Here is a 22043-nt window from a genome sequence, read left to right on the forward strand (position 1 = left end):
CGGATGAAAAATTGCTCTGGTGGACCCTTTTGTATCTCTTCTCTCTCACCTTAATCTTATGCCCTTTAGTTTTAGACTCTCCTACCAAGGGGGAAAGTTGTGTGCTATATATTTTATCTATGCCTCTCATGAGTTTAAATACCTCTATAAGGTCATCTCTCACTCTCCTATGCTCCGGGAAAAAGGTCCCAGTCTATCCAACCTCTCCTTATAACACAAAATTTCCAGTCCAAGTAGCATCCTAATAAATCTTGCCTGCACTTTTTCTAGTTTTATTGTACCCTTTCTGATAATGCTGGAAAGGATTGTCCCACTGAGGCAAGGAAGCGATGGTAGATTGAAAGATTCTTTGATGACAAGGGATGAAGATCATCTAGAGTCGAGAGTGTGGTGCTGGAAAAGCACAGCAGGTCAGGCAGGATCCAAGGAGCAGGAGAGTCATTGTTTCAGGCAAAAGCCCTTCACAAAGAACAACTAGTCAAGAGGAAGAAGGAAGCTTATTTAAGGTTGAGGAGGCAAGGATCAGACAGGGCTCTAGAGGGTTAGAAGGTAGCCATGAAAGAACTGAAGAATGGACTTACATGAGCTAGAAGGGGGCATGAGAAAGCTTTAGCAGATAGGATTAAGGAAAACCCTAAGGCATTTTACACTTATGTGAGGAACAAGAGGATGGCAGGAGTGAAGGGAGGGCCAGTCAGGGATAGTGGTGGGATCTTGTGCCTGGAGTCGGAGGAGGGAGTGGAGGTTCTAAATGAATACCTTGCTTCAGTATTCACTACTGAGAGGGATCTTAATGTTTGTGGGGACAGTGTGAAACAGACTGATATACTTGAACAAGTTGCTGTTAAGGAGGATGTGCTGAAAAAATTGAAAAATGTTAGGATAGATAAGTCCCTGGGCCAGATGGGATATACCCTAGGTTACTACATGAAGCAAGAGAAGAGATTGCTGCACTTTTGGGCTAATCTTTCATCCTCACTGCCCACTGGTGTAGTGCTAGATGATTGGAAGGTGACAAATGTCATTTCCTTGTACAAGAAAGGTAATTCAGGGAACTACAGACCAGACTTATGTCTATGGTGGGCAAATTATTGGAGAGGATTTTGAGAGACAGGATTTATGATTACTTGGAAAACCATAGCTTGATTAGAGATAGTCAGCATGACTTTGTGAGCGGCAAGGCATGCCTCACAAACCATAATGAATTGTTTGAGGATGTGAAAAAACTCATTGAGAAGGTAGAGCAGTGGATGTGGTGTACATGGATTTTAGCAAGGCATTTGATAAGGTTCCCCACAATAAGCTCATTCAAAATGTAAGAAGGCCTGGAAACAAGGAAACCTGGTTGTCTGGATACAGAATTGGCTGACCCATAGAAGTCAGAGGGTGGTAGTTGATGGAATGTATTCAGCCTGGAGCTCGGTGACCAGTGGTGTTCAGCAGGGATTGGTTCTGGGACCTCTGCTCTTTGTGATTTTTATAAATGACTTAGATGAGGCAGTGGAAGGATGGGTTAGTAAGTTTGCTGAAGATACGAAGGTTGGTGGAATGGTCGATGGTGTGGAGGGCTGTTGTAGGTTGCAATGGGACATTGACAGGATGCAGAACTGGGCTGATAAGTGGCAGATAGAGGTCAACCTGAAAAAGTGTGAAGAGATTCATTTTGGAAGGTTGAATTTGAATACAGAAAATAGGGTTAAAGGCAGGATGCTTGGCAGTGTGGAAGAACAGAGAGAGCTAGGGGTCTTTGTCCATAGATCCCTCAAAGCTGCCACCCAAGTTGATAGGGTTGTTAAGAAGGTGTATGGTGTGTTGGCTTTTATTAGTAGGGGATTGAATTTCAGAGCCATGAAGTTATGCTGCACCTCCATAGAGCTCAGGTTAGATCACACTTGGAATATTGTAGTCAGTTCTGGTTGCCTCATTATAGGAAAGATGTGGAAACTTTAGAGAGGGTGCAGAGGAGATTTACCAGGATGCTGCATAGACTGGCGGGCATGTCTTATGAAGAAAGGTTGATGGAACTAAGGCTTTTCTTATTGGAGCGAAGAAGGATGAGAGATGACTTGGTAGAGGTTTACAATGATGAGAGGCATAGATAGAGTGGAAAGCCAGAGATTTTCTCCCAGGGCAGAAACGGCTATCACAAGGGGGCATAATTTTAAGGTGATTGATGTCAGAGGTAGGTTACACAGAGAGTGGTGGGTGCGTGGAAAGCACTGTTAGCGGTAGTAGTAGAGTCAGATACATTAGTGACACTTAAGTGACCCTTGGATAGGCACATGGAAGATAGTACAATGAAGAGTATGTAGGTTATTTTGATCTTAGAGTAGGATAAAAGATTGGCACAACATTGAGGGCCAAAGGGCCTGTATTGTACTGTTCTATGTTCTTTCCATAGAAGTGCAATAGACTTGTATGCAAAGAGAGTGGGTTGGAGGTGGGGGGCTGGAGGTAGCAGTGTGCAGAGGGAGAAAAGGCTGACCAGTACAGACAGGAAGGTAAAGGCATTTGCAGTTTCCAAGTTTTTTTAAGAGTCTTTGGAATGCAGGAGTGAAAATGAGTCCAACTTTTTAATGACCGCCTTGTTTACTCCATTATGACAAAGCTGCAGATGTACCTTTATTTTCACGTCAATAGTTGTTTTCTTTCCCTGACACTTGTTTGCCTCATGTACATCTGCAACAAGACATCCTAACTCCTATACTAAATGCCCTGACTGATGAAAACTAGCATGCTGAAAGTCTTCTTCACTTCTCTGTGCATATTAGATTAGATTACATTCCCTACAGTGTGGAAACAGGCCCTTCAGCCCAACTAGTCCACACGGACCTTCTGAAGAGTAACCATTCCCCCTAACCAATGCACCTAACTCTACGGACAAATTTATCAAGACCAATTCACCTAACCTGCACATCTTTGGATTGTGGGAGGAAATCGGAGCACCCGGAGGAAACCCACACAGACATGGGGAGAATGTGCAAACTCCACACAGACAGTTGCTCGAGGCTGGAATCGAACCCGGTCCCTGGCGCTGAGAGGCAGCAGTGCTAACCACTGAGTCACCATGTCTCAATTTTCAAGAAGCTATAAACCTGTACTGCTAGATCCCTTTGTTCTATAACACTCCCAGGGCCCTACAATTGACTGTCTCAGTCCCATTCATTTTCTTTTAAAGAAAGCCTTGTGTTATTCGTTTTCCTGGAATGAATAGACTACACACAGTTTCACAATTGTTACAATTATAGCGTGAAAATCGACAATCAACATGACTTTCCTCATTTCAGATTAATACTTGACACTTCCATAGATTAAAATTGCTTTTAAAAAGAACACCACTGATCTAATATAGTTGCTGTGATTATTTAACAAGCCTAGGCAAATACATGGCATGTATAAAATCTGACTACTTCAGAATTTTCTTTTGAGTGAAGAAACACTGAAACCTCATACGATGTCAAGAAATTTGCTGTCTTATTTATATTTGCATATTAACTTCATACATGGATGCTGAAAGATTACCTGCAGAGGTTTCAGCTCGCTCTCTCTCTCAACCTCAATCCCAGCAAACAAGTGCCAGGGAAAGAAAGCAACTATTGATGTGAAAATCAAGGTACATCTGCAGTATTGTCATAATGGAGTAAACAAGACGGTCGCTAAAGATTTGGACTCATTTTCACTCCTGCATTTCAAGGACTCTTTAAAAAAATTGCAAACTGCAAATGCTTCACATTCCTGTCTGTACTGGTCACCCTTTCTCCCTCTGCACACTGCTGCCCTCCCCTGCCCCATTCTATTAGTAAACTCATTTCCCATTTTTTTACATGTATGTTTGATGTTGAGTGTTATTTTTTTTGAAAATAATGAGACATCTATAAGATGTTATGGGCAATCAGTATGGCCCTGTATATAGATCCAATAAATGACCTGCGATGTGCAGCAAAACTTTATATAGAGCTGTAAATACTTTTTTCCGATTTAGAGAAGCATTATTTGAATGCAAGAATGCATGATCTTTTATTCTTGCACCATGACACCATCTGGCCTTTTTTTGATCAAGCTGCCACCCAATGCCAATTTAAAGAAACAGCACCAGAAAGGACAATGACAATGAATGTCATTTAAACCACTTCAATATATCCTTTGTACGAGTATTCCATTCACCTCAGTTATGCACCTTACTCTTCACCAGCCTTGATCAGAGGAAAGTTGTTGATTTTTAGTTTGTTTGGAATCATGTGTTTGTTTACTGCTCTCTTACTAGGTTCTATGGTCATTTATATAGTACGTTACCTTAAGTGATGTCATTTGAAATATATCTCATATAGAATTAATTAGGTGGATACAGGTTGGAATGTTGATTAAGGTCCTCATCAATATGAGTTATTTTAAAATTTAAAACTTAGTGTCAGGGAAACAGCTTTTTCTACCAGATTTCTGAACCAATGCTGACCAATATGTCTGCAATGGAGACTACTTTATTCAGTTTATGGGTCAACACTTCTTATAGTGTTAATTTGTAATCATCGCCTATTTGCTGCAATGGCTTTAGTAAAATACTTATGTACATCAAGAGCTGTTTAGAGGAAACAAAGTTGCATATTTCTTGTACTGCTAGTCTTGTAAACATAATTCCTCTTATAAAAGCTCCAGTGATTGGCACTTTGTTGCAAATAAGAAGCTTGTTGTCTTATGTTTTGTGATTAGCTTTGTAATTTAGGTTAAAATGGAGGAATGAAGAGAATCACATGATGCATTCTGAATTCTGCCCAACTGAAGGTTAGGTAGTTTGTTTGTGAGGGGCTCAAATTCTCTTCCTGGGAAGAATATGCAAGCACAAAATGCAGAAAATCCAACTCAGGCAATTAATAACACAGCAGTGTACTCTTGATCATCAGTAAGGTGGTGGAAGGAGTGGTCAACAGTGCCATCAAATGACACTTACTCAGTGATATTCTGGCACAGTTGGGGGTTCGCGAGGTCCACTCAATTCCTGACCCCAACACAACTTTGGTCCAGGTACCCACAAAAGGATTGAACTCACATGACTACTCTATCTTGACATCAAGGCAGCATTTGACCGAGGTAGCATCAAGGAGCTCTACCAAAACTGAAGTAAATGGGAATCAGAGAGAAGACTTGCCACTAATTGGAGTCCTGTGGTTGTTGGAGGTCAATCAGCTCAACGCCTCAACATCATTGCTGGAGTTCCTCAGGGAAGTGTCATAGGCTGAACCATCTCCAGTTGCTTCATCAGCAGGGTCACAGTCTAAGAATATGGGGTAGGCCATTTAGGACTGAGATTAGAAGATAGTGGTGCGCCTGTAGACTTCTTTGCCACAAAAGTGGTTGAGGTCAAAACATTGCATGTTTTCAAGAACCAGTTAGATGTAGTTCTTAGGCCTAAAGGGATCAAAGAATGTGGGAGGAAAGCAGGAACAGGATACTGAGCCATGAGCATGTGGAATGTTGAAGGCCGGAATGGCTTACCTTTGCTCCTATTTTCTATGTTTCTAAGTTATCAAGACCTTTCCTTTATCATAACATCAGAAGTGAGGATGTTTGCTGATGTTCAATGTTCAGCACCATTCGCTATTCCTCAAACAATGAAACCGATAAAAGGTCGGCACAACATTTGAGGGCCAAAGGGTTTGTACTATGTTGCACTGTTTTATGTTCTGTGTCCATGTCCATGTACAACAAGACCTAGATGATATGAAGGTTCAATCTGAGCCCTTAAGTGGTAAGTTCCTATCACATAAGTGCACGTAATGACTGTCTCCAACAAGAGAGAATCTAACCATCTTTCCTTTATTCGTGTTCTGATGAAAGGTCATCAACATGAAATGTGAAGTTCTTCAGTTCACAAGTGCTGTCTGACCTGAAGGAATTTTACAGGATCTTCAGAAGTTTATCTGCATCATCATAATTCAGAAGTTTAGGATTTTTATTCTTTCTTTAGATGTGGAACCAAGTTATGTGATCCTTCCTGCCAGCCACTGGAAATTGAAATATGCTTCTAGAGGTTATTGGTCTCTAAGTAGATTATAACAATTTTTAAAACAATTTTCTGTTGGTTATTAAGAGAGTGCCATCAGATTTGTTAACGATCTTGGATATATATTTTTGTGCCTAGCACAGGTCAGTTCAACTACTTATTACATGATGAAGAGTAACCCAACTCAAAACATTAACTCTGTTTTCTCCCTACAGATGCTGCCAGATCTGCTGAGTTTTGCTAGCAATTTCTGGTTTTGTTTTATATCACACTGACTGATTCAGCATTTAGCATAGCTAAAAGTATTGGAAAAATGCCATAAATGGGAGTTAAAGTGGGATGAAGAACAATGTTTCAGAGTCATAAGTGAAAAAGAAGTGACTCCAACAACTTTCCGTAGAAATCTGTTAAATTAACTATAAATCTGATGAACATTTTTGAAAGTCGATCCTAGCCAACTCCAACATATTTTCAGGAAAATCTTGACCTAGATCTCCAAATAATCCATTTTTGGCAAACGCTGCTTTTATCAGAGTAAACTTTTTTCTGACAGTTGTGTCATGCCCAGCCACAATTGGCACTCATCAACGAGATCATTGTGGTTTGTCAGTGAGGTGAAAAACAATCACTTAAAATAGTTATAGAAGAAGATTGGGAGGGTCAGCAAATCTTCTAATCTTTTGATTAAGCACTTCTGTCTCAACATTATCACTGCTCCCATGATTATTAATAGCATTAAGATACACAGTGCTGACTGACTAGTACTTTCATCGCACCCTTAAATCCACACAGTTCTATATACTGCTCCCAATCTCTCTCTTCAGCACAGCTATCTCAATCTCTTCCTGTTTGTGGTAGCCCGTCAAAACAAGGAGCATGGTTGCCTTGGGGTACAGCTTGTGGTCTTGTAATGTGGGGGGTGTGGAGTGCTGCTGAGTTGCAATTATCATACAATTCTAGCTGACCAGGACACCAGGAAGCTCTTACTACCTTTTCTAAGTGTTAGCAGGTTGATAATTAACTTGTTTGACCTTGTTACAAATGCACCTCCCTTGTCATGGAGTGAAACCTGAGCTTGGAACTATTGACTCAGAGGGAGGGATTCTTCCTGTTCTGCACTCGGTCTCAAAGTTATTCTAGATAGAAGTTTTATATGATAATTTGCTACAATAATGCTTTCTGGTGTCAAGAATCACAAGTATGCATAGACATTAGATTAGATTACTTACAGTGTAGAAACAGGCCCTTCGGCCCAACAAGTCCATACTGACCCGCCGAAGCGCAACCCACCCATACCCCTACATTTACCCCTTACCTAACTCTACGGGCAACTGAGCATGGCCAATTCACCTGACCTGCACATCTTTGGACTGTGGAAGGAAAGCGGAGCATCCGGAGGAAACCCACGCAGACACGAGGAGAACATGCAAACTCCACACAGTCAGTCGCCTGAGGCGGGAATTGAACCCGGGTCTCCGGCGCTGTGAGGCAGCAGTGCTAACCACTGTGCCACCGTGCCGCCCATAGATATACCCTCTAGATTCTTCCTCCTCTTTACCTTCCTTTGACCTCATTTCTTCTTCCAACCACATTTTTATTGTGTCATTCTTGCAAGTCTGAACAATGTGTCATCAGTAAAAACCTCAGCTTCATCTTCTTATGTCCATACCCTAATGATTTTGAGCTGAACTATTGTTCCATTGCCTTTGTCTTCTGAATGTATTTCAATAATCTAGGCTTTATGTTTACCATATATGCATGGCTCAGTTACTGTAACATAGGAACTACATTATGAGATCCTTTCAAAGTTTCCCAAAGCCCAATCTCTGATATAGTTCCCAATCTATGATTCAACAAACATAAGGTAACTTGAATATATATTGAAGTAGGCATAGAAGACAGTTTCACAAAAAAATCTGAGAATAATAATTTGGAATCTAAAAGGCTTATTTTGATTAGTAAAAACATTGCTTTTCACATAAATAACTTGGAAATTGGAATGCAATCTCCCCACATCCAACCTCTCTCTGATGCCATTGCTTTTGCCTCATACATCGCTCCAATTTTCCTCAAGTTCAGTTAAATTAGAATCAAATCAAATTTGAGACAGAGTGCAGAACAGGAAAATCCCTCTTTCTGAGTCAGTGGTTCCAAGATCGGGTTTCACTCCATGACAAGAGAGATGCATTCGTAACAAGGCTAAAAAGGTTAATTATCAACCTGCTAACATGTAGAAAATGTGGTAAGAGCTTCTTGGTCTCCAGGGGCAGCATGGTGGCTTAGTGGCTAGTGCTGCTGTCTCACAGCACCAAGGACCCGGATTCGATTCCACCCTCAGATGACTGTTTGTGTGTGACATTCTCCATGTGTCTGCGCGCATTTCCTCTGGGTGCTCTGGTTTCCTCCCACAATCCAAAGGTGTGCAGCTTAGGTGAATTGGCCATGCTAAATTGCCCATTGTGTTATGGGATGTGTAGGTGCATTAGCCAGGGTAAATGTGGAGTAATGGGGAATGAGTCAGTGTGGATTACTTTTTGGAGGGTCGGTGTGGACTTGTTGGATCAAATGACCTGTTTCCACATTGTAGGGATTCTATGAATTTTGATGAAAATCACATGCTGTGTTCAATTGTTTCTTGTTTCATCAAAGGTGACAGAGCTTTAATATAATTCTGAGTGATTTGTAGACTTTGTACAATGATTATGTTCTAAATGTAGACATACAATTGCACTTATTCAGAAATCTCATAGACATAACATAAAGTTACTTGACCATGTTACAAATTGCAAATGCTACATGACGCAAAACTTGTACTAAGTTTTCCAGAAGCAATATAAATGTTGAAAAGTTCTAAGTCTAATTATTTTGGGACTGTTGCAGTGCATGGTGTGGCGATGTGCATTGGTTCCATTTTTATAAATTTGTCCACCGTCTTTTCTTTCTTGTCAGAGGTCAAACCTGAAGCACGTTTGGTGGCCCAGGAGCTGAGGAACAAGTATTCATATGTAAACACGGAGAATAGCTGATATTGGCTATTGTCAAATTCAAGTTTAAGTCTGATTTCATCCTCATTTGATTAAGAGTAGAAACCTTTGTTGATTTTCTGCTCCATTTTCATTGATTTTCTGCTCCCTTATCAGAGGTGCAGAGACAAATTATCATACTTTGACCGTCCCCAAAGTTGAGATCAGCTAACTAATTCATCAGGAGCCCAACCAGATGGCTTCATGGAATGTGACATTCAGGATTAAACACAATAACGGGTATACGTACAGTGTTTGTGTACGGAGATATGAGGCAGAATTTAATATGGCACAGCTTACTCCAGAGGTGGAGGTCCCACTCCACCCAAGAGTTTCCAACCAAACAGAGGTCAGCAATTCTACATTATCATCAATGTTACTGGAGACACACTGGGGGTTGCCAGCTGTGCATCCATTAAATCAGCATGGGATGCAGGATAGGAGTGAACAAGAGTAAAACAGGAGTTGCAGAAACAGGATCAATGACTTTCATCTGAGTGGATTTAGAAGAAAGAAAGGTGGAATGACTTTCAAAAACATCATGCTGCCTCCCTTCTCATTGTCAGGTCTCTGGGTCCCTCCTAATGATAGATCGCTCTCTGGGAGCCCCTAAAAACAACATTTGGGCTTCTTGTATAGAAATTTGGATTTCAATGGCAAGGACTTCAATTGGCATTTGGACAGGAAAGCTTGTAGACAGCTTTCCCACTTGTCTCCCCTGGAAATAATCAGGGCAGAGGTGAGAAGCCAGTGGCGTCTCCATCTGGGAACTTTATGTTCAGTTAAATAACCCCTGTCTCAAAACACGCCATGGGTGTGAGCATCAAACTCTGCCCACGAATTGGGTAAATTGTATAAATTCCCTTATGGTAATGGCAAATCAGTTAAAACCAGTTTGTATAGAATACAACAAGAAAGAAAAACATGCACTATAGTGCAAAGCTCAATAAGCATTTTAAATTGGTTAGTATGAAGTAAAAGTAGTGACACATTTCTCTGAAAAATTGCTTGGAAGAGACCTGTTTTCACTTCATGATGCTATTATTGAGTTAATTGGCTGTGTATGTGACTAAGTGTGGAAAGAAGACCAAGAGAGATCTGTTAAAAAGAGTGGCTCCTGGCCCAGCTCTTCCTTCTCCTCATCACTGGATTTGTCATCACCTTCATCATCATTCAGATCAGTGGTCTCATCTGCTTTTCTCTCTAATGTTGAAATTTTATCCTTCTCTTCCATCAATTTATTGTAACATAATGTGCATACCCTTAAAGGCTTTGATGACAGCTTGGGCATGAGGAACTTGTGCTTTGAACAAGAATGGCACACCACAAAGCCACAGTTCCGACAGTGATGCCTGCGAATTAAAGTGTTGAACTTCTTTTGAGTGCACCGCATGCAGATTTCTGTCATCTTGTCTGGTATCCAAGGGGCTGCATGTTCAGTTGGTGGTGCCTTTCCTGTCTTTTCCAGCAGTTGTTTGATACATTTGTTAATATGCTTCATCCAGTCCTCTTTCTCAGGGCGGGTTGCAGCACACACTACGAATGATTTTCGTGAAGTTTTTATCATCCATTGATTTTTCAGACTGTCATTGTCTGGAAGGTCTTCAACATTGACATCTTCCAATGGTATTATCTGTTGACTGGTGTACTTTTTCTTGTGGATAATAATACTTCCATATACAAGGATGTCATTAAACAGGAAAAACATCCGGGGTTTTGGTTTTTTGCGACAGACTTTTGTCAATAATCCTTCACCCACAAGCACTCGGCCATGCAAGACCAGAGGTTGACCTGTTGCTCCAAAGCAATTTTCAACTGCAACAATTCGTTGTGTATTGATCTCTGTGTTCATTAGGCGGTCCACCATCCTACTCACCAATCCTTCTGTCAAAGTTCTCCCTATTGTTTAAGAAAGGGAGAAGGGTGATTAATGCTTAAATAATTTTGCAAATTTTATAAGCATAACATTGTATTAATGATAAAAAGGCTTAACATTTATCCAACAAGCAATCTGACTGGAGTAATTCTGTAATTTATAATTTTTTTAAAAAACTGGTCTGACACATTCATTGTTTATCCTCAGTAGGAGATGCAAGTCTGGGTTTCAATCCACTGCTACTTTCTGTTGAACTATGAAGAATCAATGAGTTCTTTAATCTTCCTTTCACTCAAAAAATGCTTCACCTTTATCTGGTTGCTTTTTGATGGGCTAGTTAGGGTTAACATCTTGATATGTGGGCTAAATAATTTCCTGACACTTATGTGCTATTGTACTGAATCCTGTCCCAAACATTTTCTATAAATGCCAATAAATCGTTGCTACATTTTGGAAAAACACATTGTTTAGTTCAAAATATGTTAAGAATATAAATATTTTGAATATGATGTCAAACTGTTCAAATCATTCCCTGTACAAAATGGTTAACTTTATACTTTTTCCTTAAAATTTTTCATTTTGGCTTATGGAAATTGCATAAATTATGAGAGTTTCATATTTCATAATTAGTAATTAGGACAAGATTACTGGATGTTTAAAGGTTATTATTTGCAAAGTTCAGTTGGTAGCTTTATTTAATTAATGTCTGAATTATACTTCAGTATAAAATATATTTCATTTGAACTTGAAAAATTCATACAGTGTTATCTTCCATTTACAGTCCTGCACATTCTCATTCTTTCAGTAAGTGCGTCAATACTGATACTTATCCAATCACTACAATGCTCTCTAAATATCTAATTATTGGGTCCATCTTTGTGAGACTTTCCATCTTTCATGTCTGACTCTTTCAGTGCATCCTTTATAACTTACCAGCACTTGACACTATTCCTGTAGCTCAGAAAATGTCCAAATACTAGATCTTGTTTTGTTGGTCTCTATCATTGTTTCACTGAAAAATCTCTAGATCCCTGTTTGTTTCCCATAAAACTGTTTTAAATTATTTTATTCAACCTCAGATCACACTGCTCTTTGATTTACTAGTTTCCCATGTATACTGTACTTTTATTTTGTTAATTTATCAGGCATCACACAACTCCAGTGTCACTTCTCTTATTAGTAAGGTTTTTTGATTTTCAGTGATCTATTTGTAAAAGTATTGTTCTCTCTTACTGTAAGTTAGTGACACCTTGCAACACAGCTTTCACCAATTGGTAGTTTTAGTTAATTCTTCTGCAAATACTGTTCTTTGATCAGCAGCCAAATACATAATGCAACGGTGAGCAACATAGCATCTAAACAAGTTCCAAGTAATTTTGATATTGTGACATTTAAGAAAGAAAGAAGTTACATTTGTACAACACTGTTCATGACCTTAAGGCTTACCAAATCACAGTGGCTGGAGTTTTTTCTGAAATTTAGTTATTATTGGGAAGTAGGATATTCGGCTGTCAATTTGGCTGCAGCAGAAGTGTATAAACAATGTGACTATGACCAGTTCATGTGTTATAATGATGTTGGCTATGCAATAACCATTGGTCAGAACACTGGGAGCAATCTCCTACTTTTCTTCACAAGGTGCTGTATTAGTATTTTTGTGATCACTTATTTAAGAGATGGCATTCCACTCAAATTTGGCACTTCAACTAATGCAACACTCTCAGTACTAATGTGCCAGTCTAGTTTATGAACTCAAGTCATTAATGCAAAGGTTAGAGTCACAGCCTTGAACCACATCTGGTGCCTGACTGATAATAGAAAATTAATTTCTTGCAGAGTTATTGAGACAACTGTTAATGATTGCATATTTTGTGGGAGTGCACCTGACATTTTATTGCGTCATTCATTCCATCACGTAGGTTGTCTGCACAATTAAAAAAAATGAAAGTGGATATTGTTTTCAGTGCAGTATGTTCTGACCTTTTTTTTAAAGAGAACCTCACAATTGGTTTTAAAAATATATTCAGGAAATATCAAATCCAGCCCTTGATGTATTAATTGATTCATACCTGGGCATCAATAGGTCACAACTGTAAACATCGTCATCATCATCATTAGCCAAGGGAGAGAAAAAAATGGCCTTGGGTTTGCTGCATTGCTAACTAGAGTTGTGACGAGACCCTGGGCAAGGTTTCACAATCTATTACAGTTTTAACCGGATATCCCAAATTGTTAAGCTCCTGAGTAAATGAGGATGAACTGACTCCCCTTTTTTATTCATACACCTTCCCATTTAGAATGAGGTTAATTTGAAAAGGACCCCTCCTTGGTACATGCCATTTTTCCAGGAAAAATGTATGTTTTGAAAGGAGCAGATTTAACAAGGCTTTCTTGAGTTAACATAAGATAGACATTATTAGTTACTAAACATAAAAAAAGGCACACATATACAGAAATTATGAACAGAACATGAGTTCATAAGAAGCTAAAAGAAAAAAAAATATGAATCAGTCTGTGTGGGCCATTTGTAAAGTGTAGACAATGGAACATTATTAATTGAACAGTCGATTTTGGGATTTTTAGCTTTTAGATTTTTATTTTTTTCTCCAATCTTTTTTTCAGTTGTGGTTGGCTGGCAGTAGACAGAGTGAGAGAGTCTTGTCCTGACACTTTCTAGTTTACTTCTAGCACACAGAACAAGGGAATCCTTCTACCTGCAATGTGGGGCTTCCTCAACTGTGACCTACACAGCACATCAGTGCTCAAACCCAGCCTCGGACACATAAACACCCAAATTCACTAAAACCTCTCAGATTTGTCAATTATTATCCCCTTTTATTGTATATTCCTGTAAAGGCAAAACATTATAATATCTCAAAGGTGGCTTTCCATTGAGAGGGGGAAGATAGTCAGCAACCTCATTGTCTCTTCCTTATTAGTTCCTCTCTCCCTGTTTGAGGTTTCCTTGGCATTCTACAGGTGCGATATTCCATGAGTTCCTGACATGACTCTGCCAGATAGCACCACATTTATATCCACAGTTTTCCTTTTGTTCATAATAATCATCTTTTAAAAGACACATTTGGAATTAAAAATTAAATATGTTTGTAGTAAATCAGGGTTTTTATCCATTGTCATGATATATGTAATGTTTGTTGCAAATGCATAATTATCATCTCTGAATTAAACAAGACAGGTACATGATCGATGTTTATGATTATTAAAGAACAAATTGACACCCTACCATCACCCTAAACACATACTCATTCTACCAGCAATACCCAGAAGCAGCAGTATACTATTTACAAATGCAGAGCAGCAACTCACCAATGTGTCAACAATACCTCCCAAGCCTGTGATCTCTACAAAGACATGGGCAGCAGATGATTGGGAACACCATCACTTGAAAGTTCCCTTCAAACCACATACTATCCTGACTTCGAACAATACAATATTTCTTCATCATCATTGTATTAAATCCTGAATCTCCCTTCCGAAACATAACTGATAATGTCAACAGCAGATGGACTGCAATAATTCAAGAAGGTGATTTATCACCCCCTCCTCTAGGACAATTAGGGAGAGGTATTAAATGCTGGCCTAGACAGTGGTGCCCACATCCCATGAAAAAATAAATTAGAGAACAACTTCTAGTGACTGCTAATTCATAGTTAAATGCTTCATTTAGAAAGTCGTGGTGTGAATTTCCCTGTGCCTTCAATGCTGCACTATATCGATATCATTGAGAGACTCATCATTGCAACACATGAAATGGGTAACATGGCACTCCTTATTCACTAGATATCCACAAAACAGATTGGAAAAAGTTAGTGTTTGCACATTCTCATGTGTAAATATTTAACAGTGTGCTAAGTCTTAAATAAAGCAATCTACATTTTTAATACTGAAAAAAAACTTCTATAAGTGTAGACATTGTAAAATATGTGATAGGAAAAAAAGAATTATTTGCTTTCTATTTTCGATGAATTAACTTTTTATCATCAACTGAACATCAACAGAAAGGTTGTATTAATTTAGTAAAATATTGGAAGGGGCTTCATGGGAGCACAATCAAAGTTTTCTTTCAATTTACAAATTGTTAAAACATGGGTTTCCTCTTTATACAGAAACATTTTAACACTTACCTGTCATTCTCACTGTTTCAGCTATTATAATTGACTATCTGATTGTTCTAATAAGTATCCCCCACACTGATCATTTTTGAAATATAGTCCTAAAGGCTTGTCATTCCTGTAATATAAGTCTTTTGAGAAATAATCAGCAGATCTAACTCTATTCTTTCATGCGTGCCACATGAGCCTGCTGATACACTACGATTATAACTATGCTCTTGTTAGTTTGCTAAACCGGTTATTCCAGTAATATCAAGTTAGCAAAACAAACTTGATATATCTTAGTTGCGAATCTGACTTTCATTGTGAACATGAATTCTGGTTTCCTGAAGTAATGCGATATTTCTCTATGCATATAATACATCAGTGTAACTATCAACATGTAGCAGAATAATTCTGATCAGAATAACTCAACAAAGCAATTCTTTTTTTAAAGTTTTAAGCTCATTCACTTAGTTTAATAGTATCATGTGTTTACTTTGTTGCTGTTGGAAATTTCTTGAAAATCTTTGCTCTAAAAGCTTCAGTAACCGTCTCAAGAATTCCCTCCTGACTCTGGGGAAACAGAGGTAGGTTTAAATCTTGATACTGTCACATGGGATTGGTCAATTTAGCATGGATAAGGAAAGAAACCTAACATTTTATTGGTCGATCCATCTCAGCACACAATATTTAGCGCATTTACCTACTGCGTCATTCACATGCTTCAGACTAAGTTAACCATTACTTGTGGAGATTGAGTTGGGAGAGTTCTATTAAAGTCTGGCAGTATTCACCTATCTATGATCCAATGTAATTTTACCAAGTGAACCCAGATCTATGTGTAGCAACATGAATTCAAATTAAGAAATACATATGAATCTTATAATTATATGCTGTTTCAACATCTCTCCAAGCAATCCAAAGTAAAACAAATATCAAGGATCTCGCACTAACTTTTGAATATCACACCTCATTTGACTGGAATGTACAGTTAAGGCTGTGTCTGTGAGTAGGAGGAACTAAAGGATAAAGAATCATTAATCCTTTAGGGAAGCTGCACTTAAAGGGAGATCAATTGATGGATGATTTTAAAGGAAGAGAGAGCACTGAGGAGGCACAGATATTTAGAAATGGAATTCTGGATCCTAGGGCCTGAATGGTTGAAGATGTATTAGGTTGAAGCAAGTTGGATAAGAAAGACAGAAAATTACAAAAATGCATTTTGGCATAACAAACAGGGGCAGGACTTATACAATTAATGGTAGGGCCTTGGGTAGTGTTGTATAACAGAGGGACCTGGACATTCAGGTACGTAATTCCTTAGAGATAGCATCACATATAGACAGGATGGTTAAAAAGGTATTTAGCACACTTGCGCTCATTGTTCAGTTCATTTGAGTGTAGGAGCTGGGAAGTCATGTTGAAGATGTACAGGATATTGGTGAGGCCTTTTCTGGAGAACTGTGTCTAGTTGTGGTCGCCCTGTTATAGGAAAGACATTATTAAGCTAGAGAGGGTTCAGAAGAGATCTACCAGGATATTGCTGTGTATAGAAGGATTGAGTTATAAAAAAAGGCTAGATAGGCTGGGACCTTTTTAACTGGAGTGTAATAGGAGGTTAAGAGGTGATTGTATAGATATTTATAAAATGATGAGGAGTGTAGAAATGGTAGGTGTCTTTTCTCTAGGATGGGGTGTTTCAAGACTAGGGGACATATTTTTAAGGTGAGAGGAAAGAGATTTAAAAAAGACATGAGGCGCGATATATTTACACAGACGGTGGTTCGCGTGTGGAATGAGCTTCCTGAGGAAATGGAGGATGTGAACACAATTACAACTTTTAAAAGACATTTGGATAAGTACGTTAGTAGGAAATGTTTGGAGGGATATGGGCCAGAAGCAGGCAGGTGGGACTAATTTTGTTTGGGATTATGTTCAGCATCGACTGGTTGGACCGAAGGGTCTGTTTCTGAGCTGAATGACTCTATGACTCTTGTTGTCAGAGGATTGTTGGACTAGAGAAGATTTGAGTTATTGCAAAGGGCGAGACCATGGAGCAATTTGAACAAAGACTGTTTTTAATTGAGAGAAAGACAACACAATTAGAATGGGGGCATGAAACAATGATATTTGTCATTTCAACATTTAATTAGAGGAAATTGTAACTAACTCAAGTTGACCAAACAACCTGACAGTCTAGAGGCAGTGGAGCAGGTGGTGAGATAGAGTTGTTGGAGAGGTGGAGCATTGAGTAGGTGAACAGGAGATTTGGAAATTTGGGTTCAAAGAAACCATATTTGATAACAAATGGTTTAAGGAGGATCTTGTGGGAGCATAGGAGATGGTTTGGAATGCAGGGATCAAAAGTTTCTTTGTGGGGCCTGGAGACGCAATTTGATACATCTGATTCAACAAATAAAAATGCAACACAGCTTAAGCAAAGCTTATTTATTTGGACGTTGACCCTGATACTCTTCCCACTGTCATGGTCTAGCAGGAAAATCGCAAGAGTTTCTCTTCATGGCCATCTGTTGACATGGGTCAGACCATACTCTGCATTGTGAAAACAGGACTTCACTGGATTTTGCAAATAGCAGAGCCAGCTCTGGTAAACATGCTGTAATAAAGTATGGCTGAATTGCTGGTTAAGACAGATTTTAATTAAAATAAAAATAGCAAATACTAACACTGGTAATCAGGCACCATCTGTGGAGAAAGAAATGGAGTTAACAATGATCTTTCATTAGAATTGAAAGAACTCAGAGATATGATAGGTTTAAAGCAAATACAGAGGCAGGGAAAGCAAGAAAAAGAGGCAACATGATTGTGCAATTATATATTTTGTAAAAAAAGTCTTTAAAATGAACAATGTTACTTACAAAATGGGTTCCAAAGATCACATGATTTTGGTTGTTGTTTCATAGCAGCCAAGATAAATAGACTCATGTGTTATCAGAAGAGTAAATCACAAAGGATTATGATGGATTCAAGGGATTTCAAGCTGTCCATCTTCAAGAGATGTGAAGAATCAGAGACTTCAATTGTATTGTAGAGTAGTTTAGAAAAGAACAAGGAAGTTCAAAGGAAGGGAGTTCCAGCATTATTGACTTTCATTAGTAGAACATTGATTAATCAAGTTTCATGTCTGCATCCATTTTGCTGGATTGTGATCAAGAGCTTTCTGAACGTGCCATAATGTCTGCAGTCACCCATTCCAATTGAACAGTATTTGAGAGTTGGGTTTTCTCTCCTTCACCGGCTACTGTGTGGAGAATGCACCCAGAAAACCTCTCTACTTTGCTGCAAAGAAGTCCAGGTTGTTTTCAGGTGCCATGCCAACAAAACCAGTGAAGACAGGGATTTTCTTCACTCAAGGGAACTGAAGCTACTCTATCAACTAACTCTCCCCTTTAAAGCAAAATATGAAAGCTCCAACTATTTAACTACAGAAGCTTCAGATTTTCAATCCTTTCACTTCAAATAAGCTCAGCCTGCAATTGAGACTGATCTTACGTAACTGTTTAAATCTATGCTTCTGTATTTTAGCATGATTTTATGTAACCTTTAAAATCTATGCTTCTGTGTTTTAGCAACTCACTATCAACTTTTTACTTAACTATCAGTGACACTCGTTAATAGACTGTTTAACTTGTTAACAAACTAACTAACTAACTGTGCTGCTAGTCATTTTTCAAATTGAAAGATTCATAGGCAAGAAAGTTTCTGTGGAGGAGCTATACAAATTTCACAGTTCACAGACCACTCTGAGGACAAACATGGTGTGGGCCTGATAGAGGAAAGGAACAAGAGTAAAAGCCTGTGATGGAGTGGAAGGAAAAAAAATGACAAAAGATGGTGCGAGGCAAAAATGAACAAGTAAACAAACAGAAGGTAGTTTTAAGGGAGAGGTGAATGGAAATACTAATGATTCTGAAACAGCATTTCTTTGATAATTAAAATTATATCACTTCTAACCTTATAATCAGTGCACAATTTTCTGACTTATTTCTGTAACTACTATCTGTATTCATTCTTGTAACCCTTAAAGCGTACATTTACTTAGCGCGTCTCCCACTCCTCTGCTATAACTCTGGCATAGTGCTGGAAAAATAACAGCAAGTTTGCAATGCACACTGTTATTAAGGTGAAAATTGATCAACAAGTCCAGGTGATGAAGAAGTATATTGTGAGGATATTTAAAGAATTTGCTGGATTTGATAATGAATTACCCATTAAACTCACCACAGAAACTGTACAGCATAAATATCTTTTAAACAATACAGTAATCGCTAATGTAATATCAATCACCTTTTTCAGCCCCATTGCATTTCATTTCTCCATGTAATAAATTCTTCTTTGTGCTTTTCGCAAACTGAAATGCTTGTTTTATATTTTTCTTACTTTACGTTTGTTTCTCTTCTGCGTCTTAATCTTATTTTTCAATCCCTGTATTTTTGTACCTGACCTAGCTTTAATCACCCTCCTACTCTGCCAGTCATTGTACTTTCTTCTGATGTTGAATATTATTCAGGAGGTAGAATGTGATCACTTGCCAGGTCAGCTGCACTGTTACCCTCCCTCCACCATTATCAGCTGTTACAGCAGAAATAATATTTGAGCTGAAGAGTGCTGGAAGATGTCTATAAGCAAATATCACAAAATGTTCACTTCAACAACATCATAAAATCATGGCGACTAGGCTCCTCCTCACTCTGCTCACTCTTGAAAGGAACAGCTCATTGATTTGCACTCAATAAACTTTTTCCGTCACCTGCAAATATTTTCTTTTTGGGTAATCTTTCAATTTCCTCCAAACAATTAGGCTAATATTGCTCTACCACACTGTCAGGCAATGTATTTCAGATTCTAATCATTCCCTGTCTAAAAAGACATTTCCTCGTATGACCGCTGGCTCCTTTTGCTAATCACCTTGAGTCGATGTTCCCAATTCTTGACATCTGCTGATGGGAAGTTTCTTTGTATCTCCTCTCCATATCCACCTCGACCAAATTTCCTCTCAAAACCTTCCCCTGTCTGTGGAGTCCCAGTTGTAACAATCTATTGGTGTGTATTTGAACTCCCTCATCTCTGGACACATTCTCATAAATCTTTTCTGCAGCTTCTTTAAGGCAGTGATATTTTTTCCAAAGTACCCAGCCTATATTTGAACAATACTCCATTACTTTGTCCCCTTTTGCTAATCCTTTTAAATGCTAATCAGTTCAACTATTGGAAGATAGCTCCTATCTTATGTTTTACACAAAATAATCTTCAGTTCTGCATTCAAAGTATTTCCTTACACCACACAAAAGCTCATAGCGCAGGCACTTCTTTGTAGATACTTACAGGACACAGCAGTCAAACGTCTTCTCTAGTGTTCTTTTATTTGATGTGAATAAGACTTAGGACACCCAGGCTGATCTTTAGTTCTGCACTGCGGTGTTTGCTGAAAGGGCATTGTTACTTTTAATGTGCCAGGCTATTTTTCTTTCAGATAATTTTAATGCATTCGAGTCAAGCATTCCATTACTGCTGGCTCAGTTAAGCCTTCAAACTACGTAAAGCTTAGCCAGTGACTGAACTGAAATACTGAACGATTGTCTAATTTTAGTACCATTCACTTAACACAGCTTGAACTAAAATATATTGAAAAGGCACGCACCTGTTTTCTGTTGAAAGAATTCTGACAGTTGCTGATATTGCTCTTGATACCAATCCAAGCAGCGTTATGGTCGTTTGAGTGAGGTTTGAGTTACTGGTGTATTTTTGTTAATGTGCTTCATGACGGAAGGAAGGAAGTGCAAAACTGGATTTATATTTTATTACCTAGCCCTACCTTCTCTTCCTCTTGCTTTTTGATTAAATCCACAGAGTTGTAGCGAACATGCTGATTTCATTTGCCAATTGCAATTCGATTGGGATTCTGTCAGGATCATGAAAGCACACATTCAATGATTTAATTTGATTTGATTATCACTGTCACGTATACTGAGTTGCAGTGAAAGTGTTGTTCTCAAACTTTACAGGCATGAGATTTGAAATGAAGTTGACTGTACCTTTAAAAAAAAACAAAGATATATTAAAGGTTCAATGCTGAAAAACAAAATCATAATTGTATTTCCAAAAAAGCTACAATTTTCTACTGTTCTTCCCAAAGTCTCCTTAACATGTCCCGGCTTCATAATCACTGTACATGTAATGGCTCCTCCCCAAAACCAGTCAAAGTCCAAAGCTGTGAGCAGGCTTTATTTATCTTGATTGAGATAATGACAAAAGTAAAATATTCTAATTCCAATGATAAAACATTGAGTTTTAACATCTTTAGGTATATCACAGATATCTTAGTGAAAACATAGATTTGAAGTGAACGAATGGATGAGGTTAGGATTCCATTTTATTTACTGATTTTCAGCATTTCAAAAGTTAAAATTCACAAAGTAAGGCCTCAAACTACAGATAAGCACAAGCCACTGACTTGCCCTGTTTTCATTGCGACATTACAATAATTAAGCATTCAAGTTTAGAAAAAAACACTTCCTGAGGAAATCTCAACAACAGATGGTTAAAAGCTCCAGTAGGCTGACTGGCACCTCACTGAAGGCCGTACCATACTTTTAAAAGTTAAAGTTATAATCAAAGCCCAATTTTGTTAAAATGAGTCGGGGAAAAGCCACATTCCCTCAAAACATTTTGATGTTCTGATCTAAAATAACAGCTTCATCTCTAATTTTCTCAGACTGTGAAACAGAAGAACACAGACAAAAGACTACTAAAGAAGACAAAACAGAAATAAAGATGGTCAAGAAAAATGAAAAACTGAGAAAAACTGATGGAAAGCAGATTATATTGTAATCTCATTATGACTAATTTTATGGCTTTGGTAATCATGTTGTACTTGTAAAGATACAACAGGGGTGCAATTGTACTCATAATTATTTCTCTCAAAATTCAAGTTTTAAATGGTTTTCAGCTGATATCATGTTCCATTTCGTTTGCTATCAGAATATCTTGTTTATTCTCGTTGCATGAGT

General features: G+C 38.3%; 1 protein-coding gene across 4 annotated transcripts; it reads right to left on the minus strand.

Moving 5' to 3' along the window:
- Nucleotides 1–8629: 8629 nt before the first annotated feature.
- On the minus strand, nt 8630–21194 carry plekhf1 (pleckstrin homology domain containing, family F (with FYVE domain) member 1). Of its 4 annotated transcripts, none has more exons than XM_043706879.1 (3): nt 21069–21194; nt 20675–20935; nt 8630–10920 (listed from the first exon to the last, which is right to left on the minus strand). In XM_043706879.1, the coding sequence occupies exon 3, from the start codon at nt 10886–10888 to the stop codon at nt 10091–10093; it is 798 nt and encodes a 265-aa protein (XP_043562814.1). In that variant the 5' UTR covers nt 10889–10920; nt 20675–20935; nt 21069–21194; the 3' UTR covers nt 8630–10090. The 4 variants fall into 4 exon arrangements, with proteins under 4 accessions (XP_043562814.1, XP_043562812.1, XP_043562815.1 ...); XM_043706877.1 differs by lacking the exons at nt 20675–20935; nt 21069–21194 and adding exons at nt 17892–18021; nt 20359–20655; XM_043706880.1 differs by lacking the exons at nt 20675–20935; nt 21069–21194 and adding an exon at nt 20359–20655.
- Nucleotides 21195–22043: the final 849 nt, after the last annotated feature.

Source organism: Chiloscyllium plagiosum, chromosome 17 (genome assembly GCF_004010195.1).
Source record: "Chiloscyllium plagiosum isolate BGI_BamShark_2017 chromosome 17, ASM401019v2, whole genome shotgun sequence".
NCBI lineage: Eukaryota > Metazoa > Chordata > Chondrichthyes > Orectolobiformes > Hemiscylliidae > Chiloscyllium > Chiloscyllium plagiosum.

Coding starts and splice junctions, on each gene's coding strand:
- plekhf1 (XM_043706877.1), bottom strand. CDS start 17,958: ATGAGTCTATTTATCTTGGCTGCTATGAAACAACAACCAAAATCATGT. Junction 10,921..17,891: donor TGATCTTTGGAACCCATTTT/GTAAGTAACATT, acceptor CTTAAACAATAG/GGAGAACTTTGACAGAAGGA.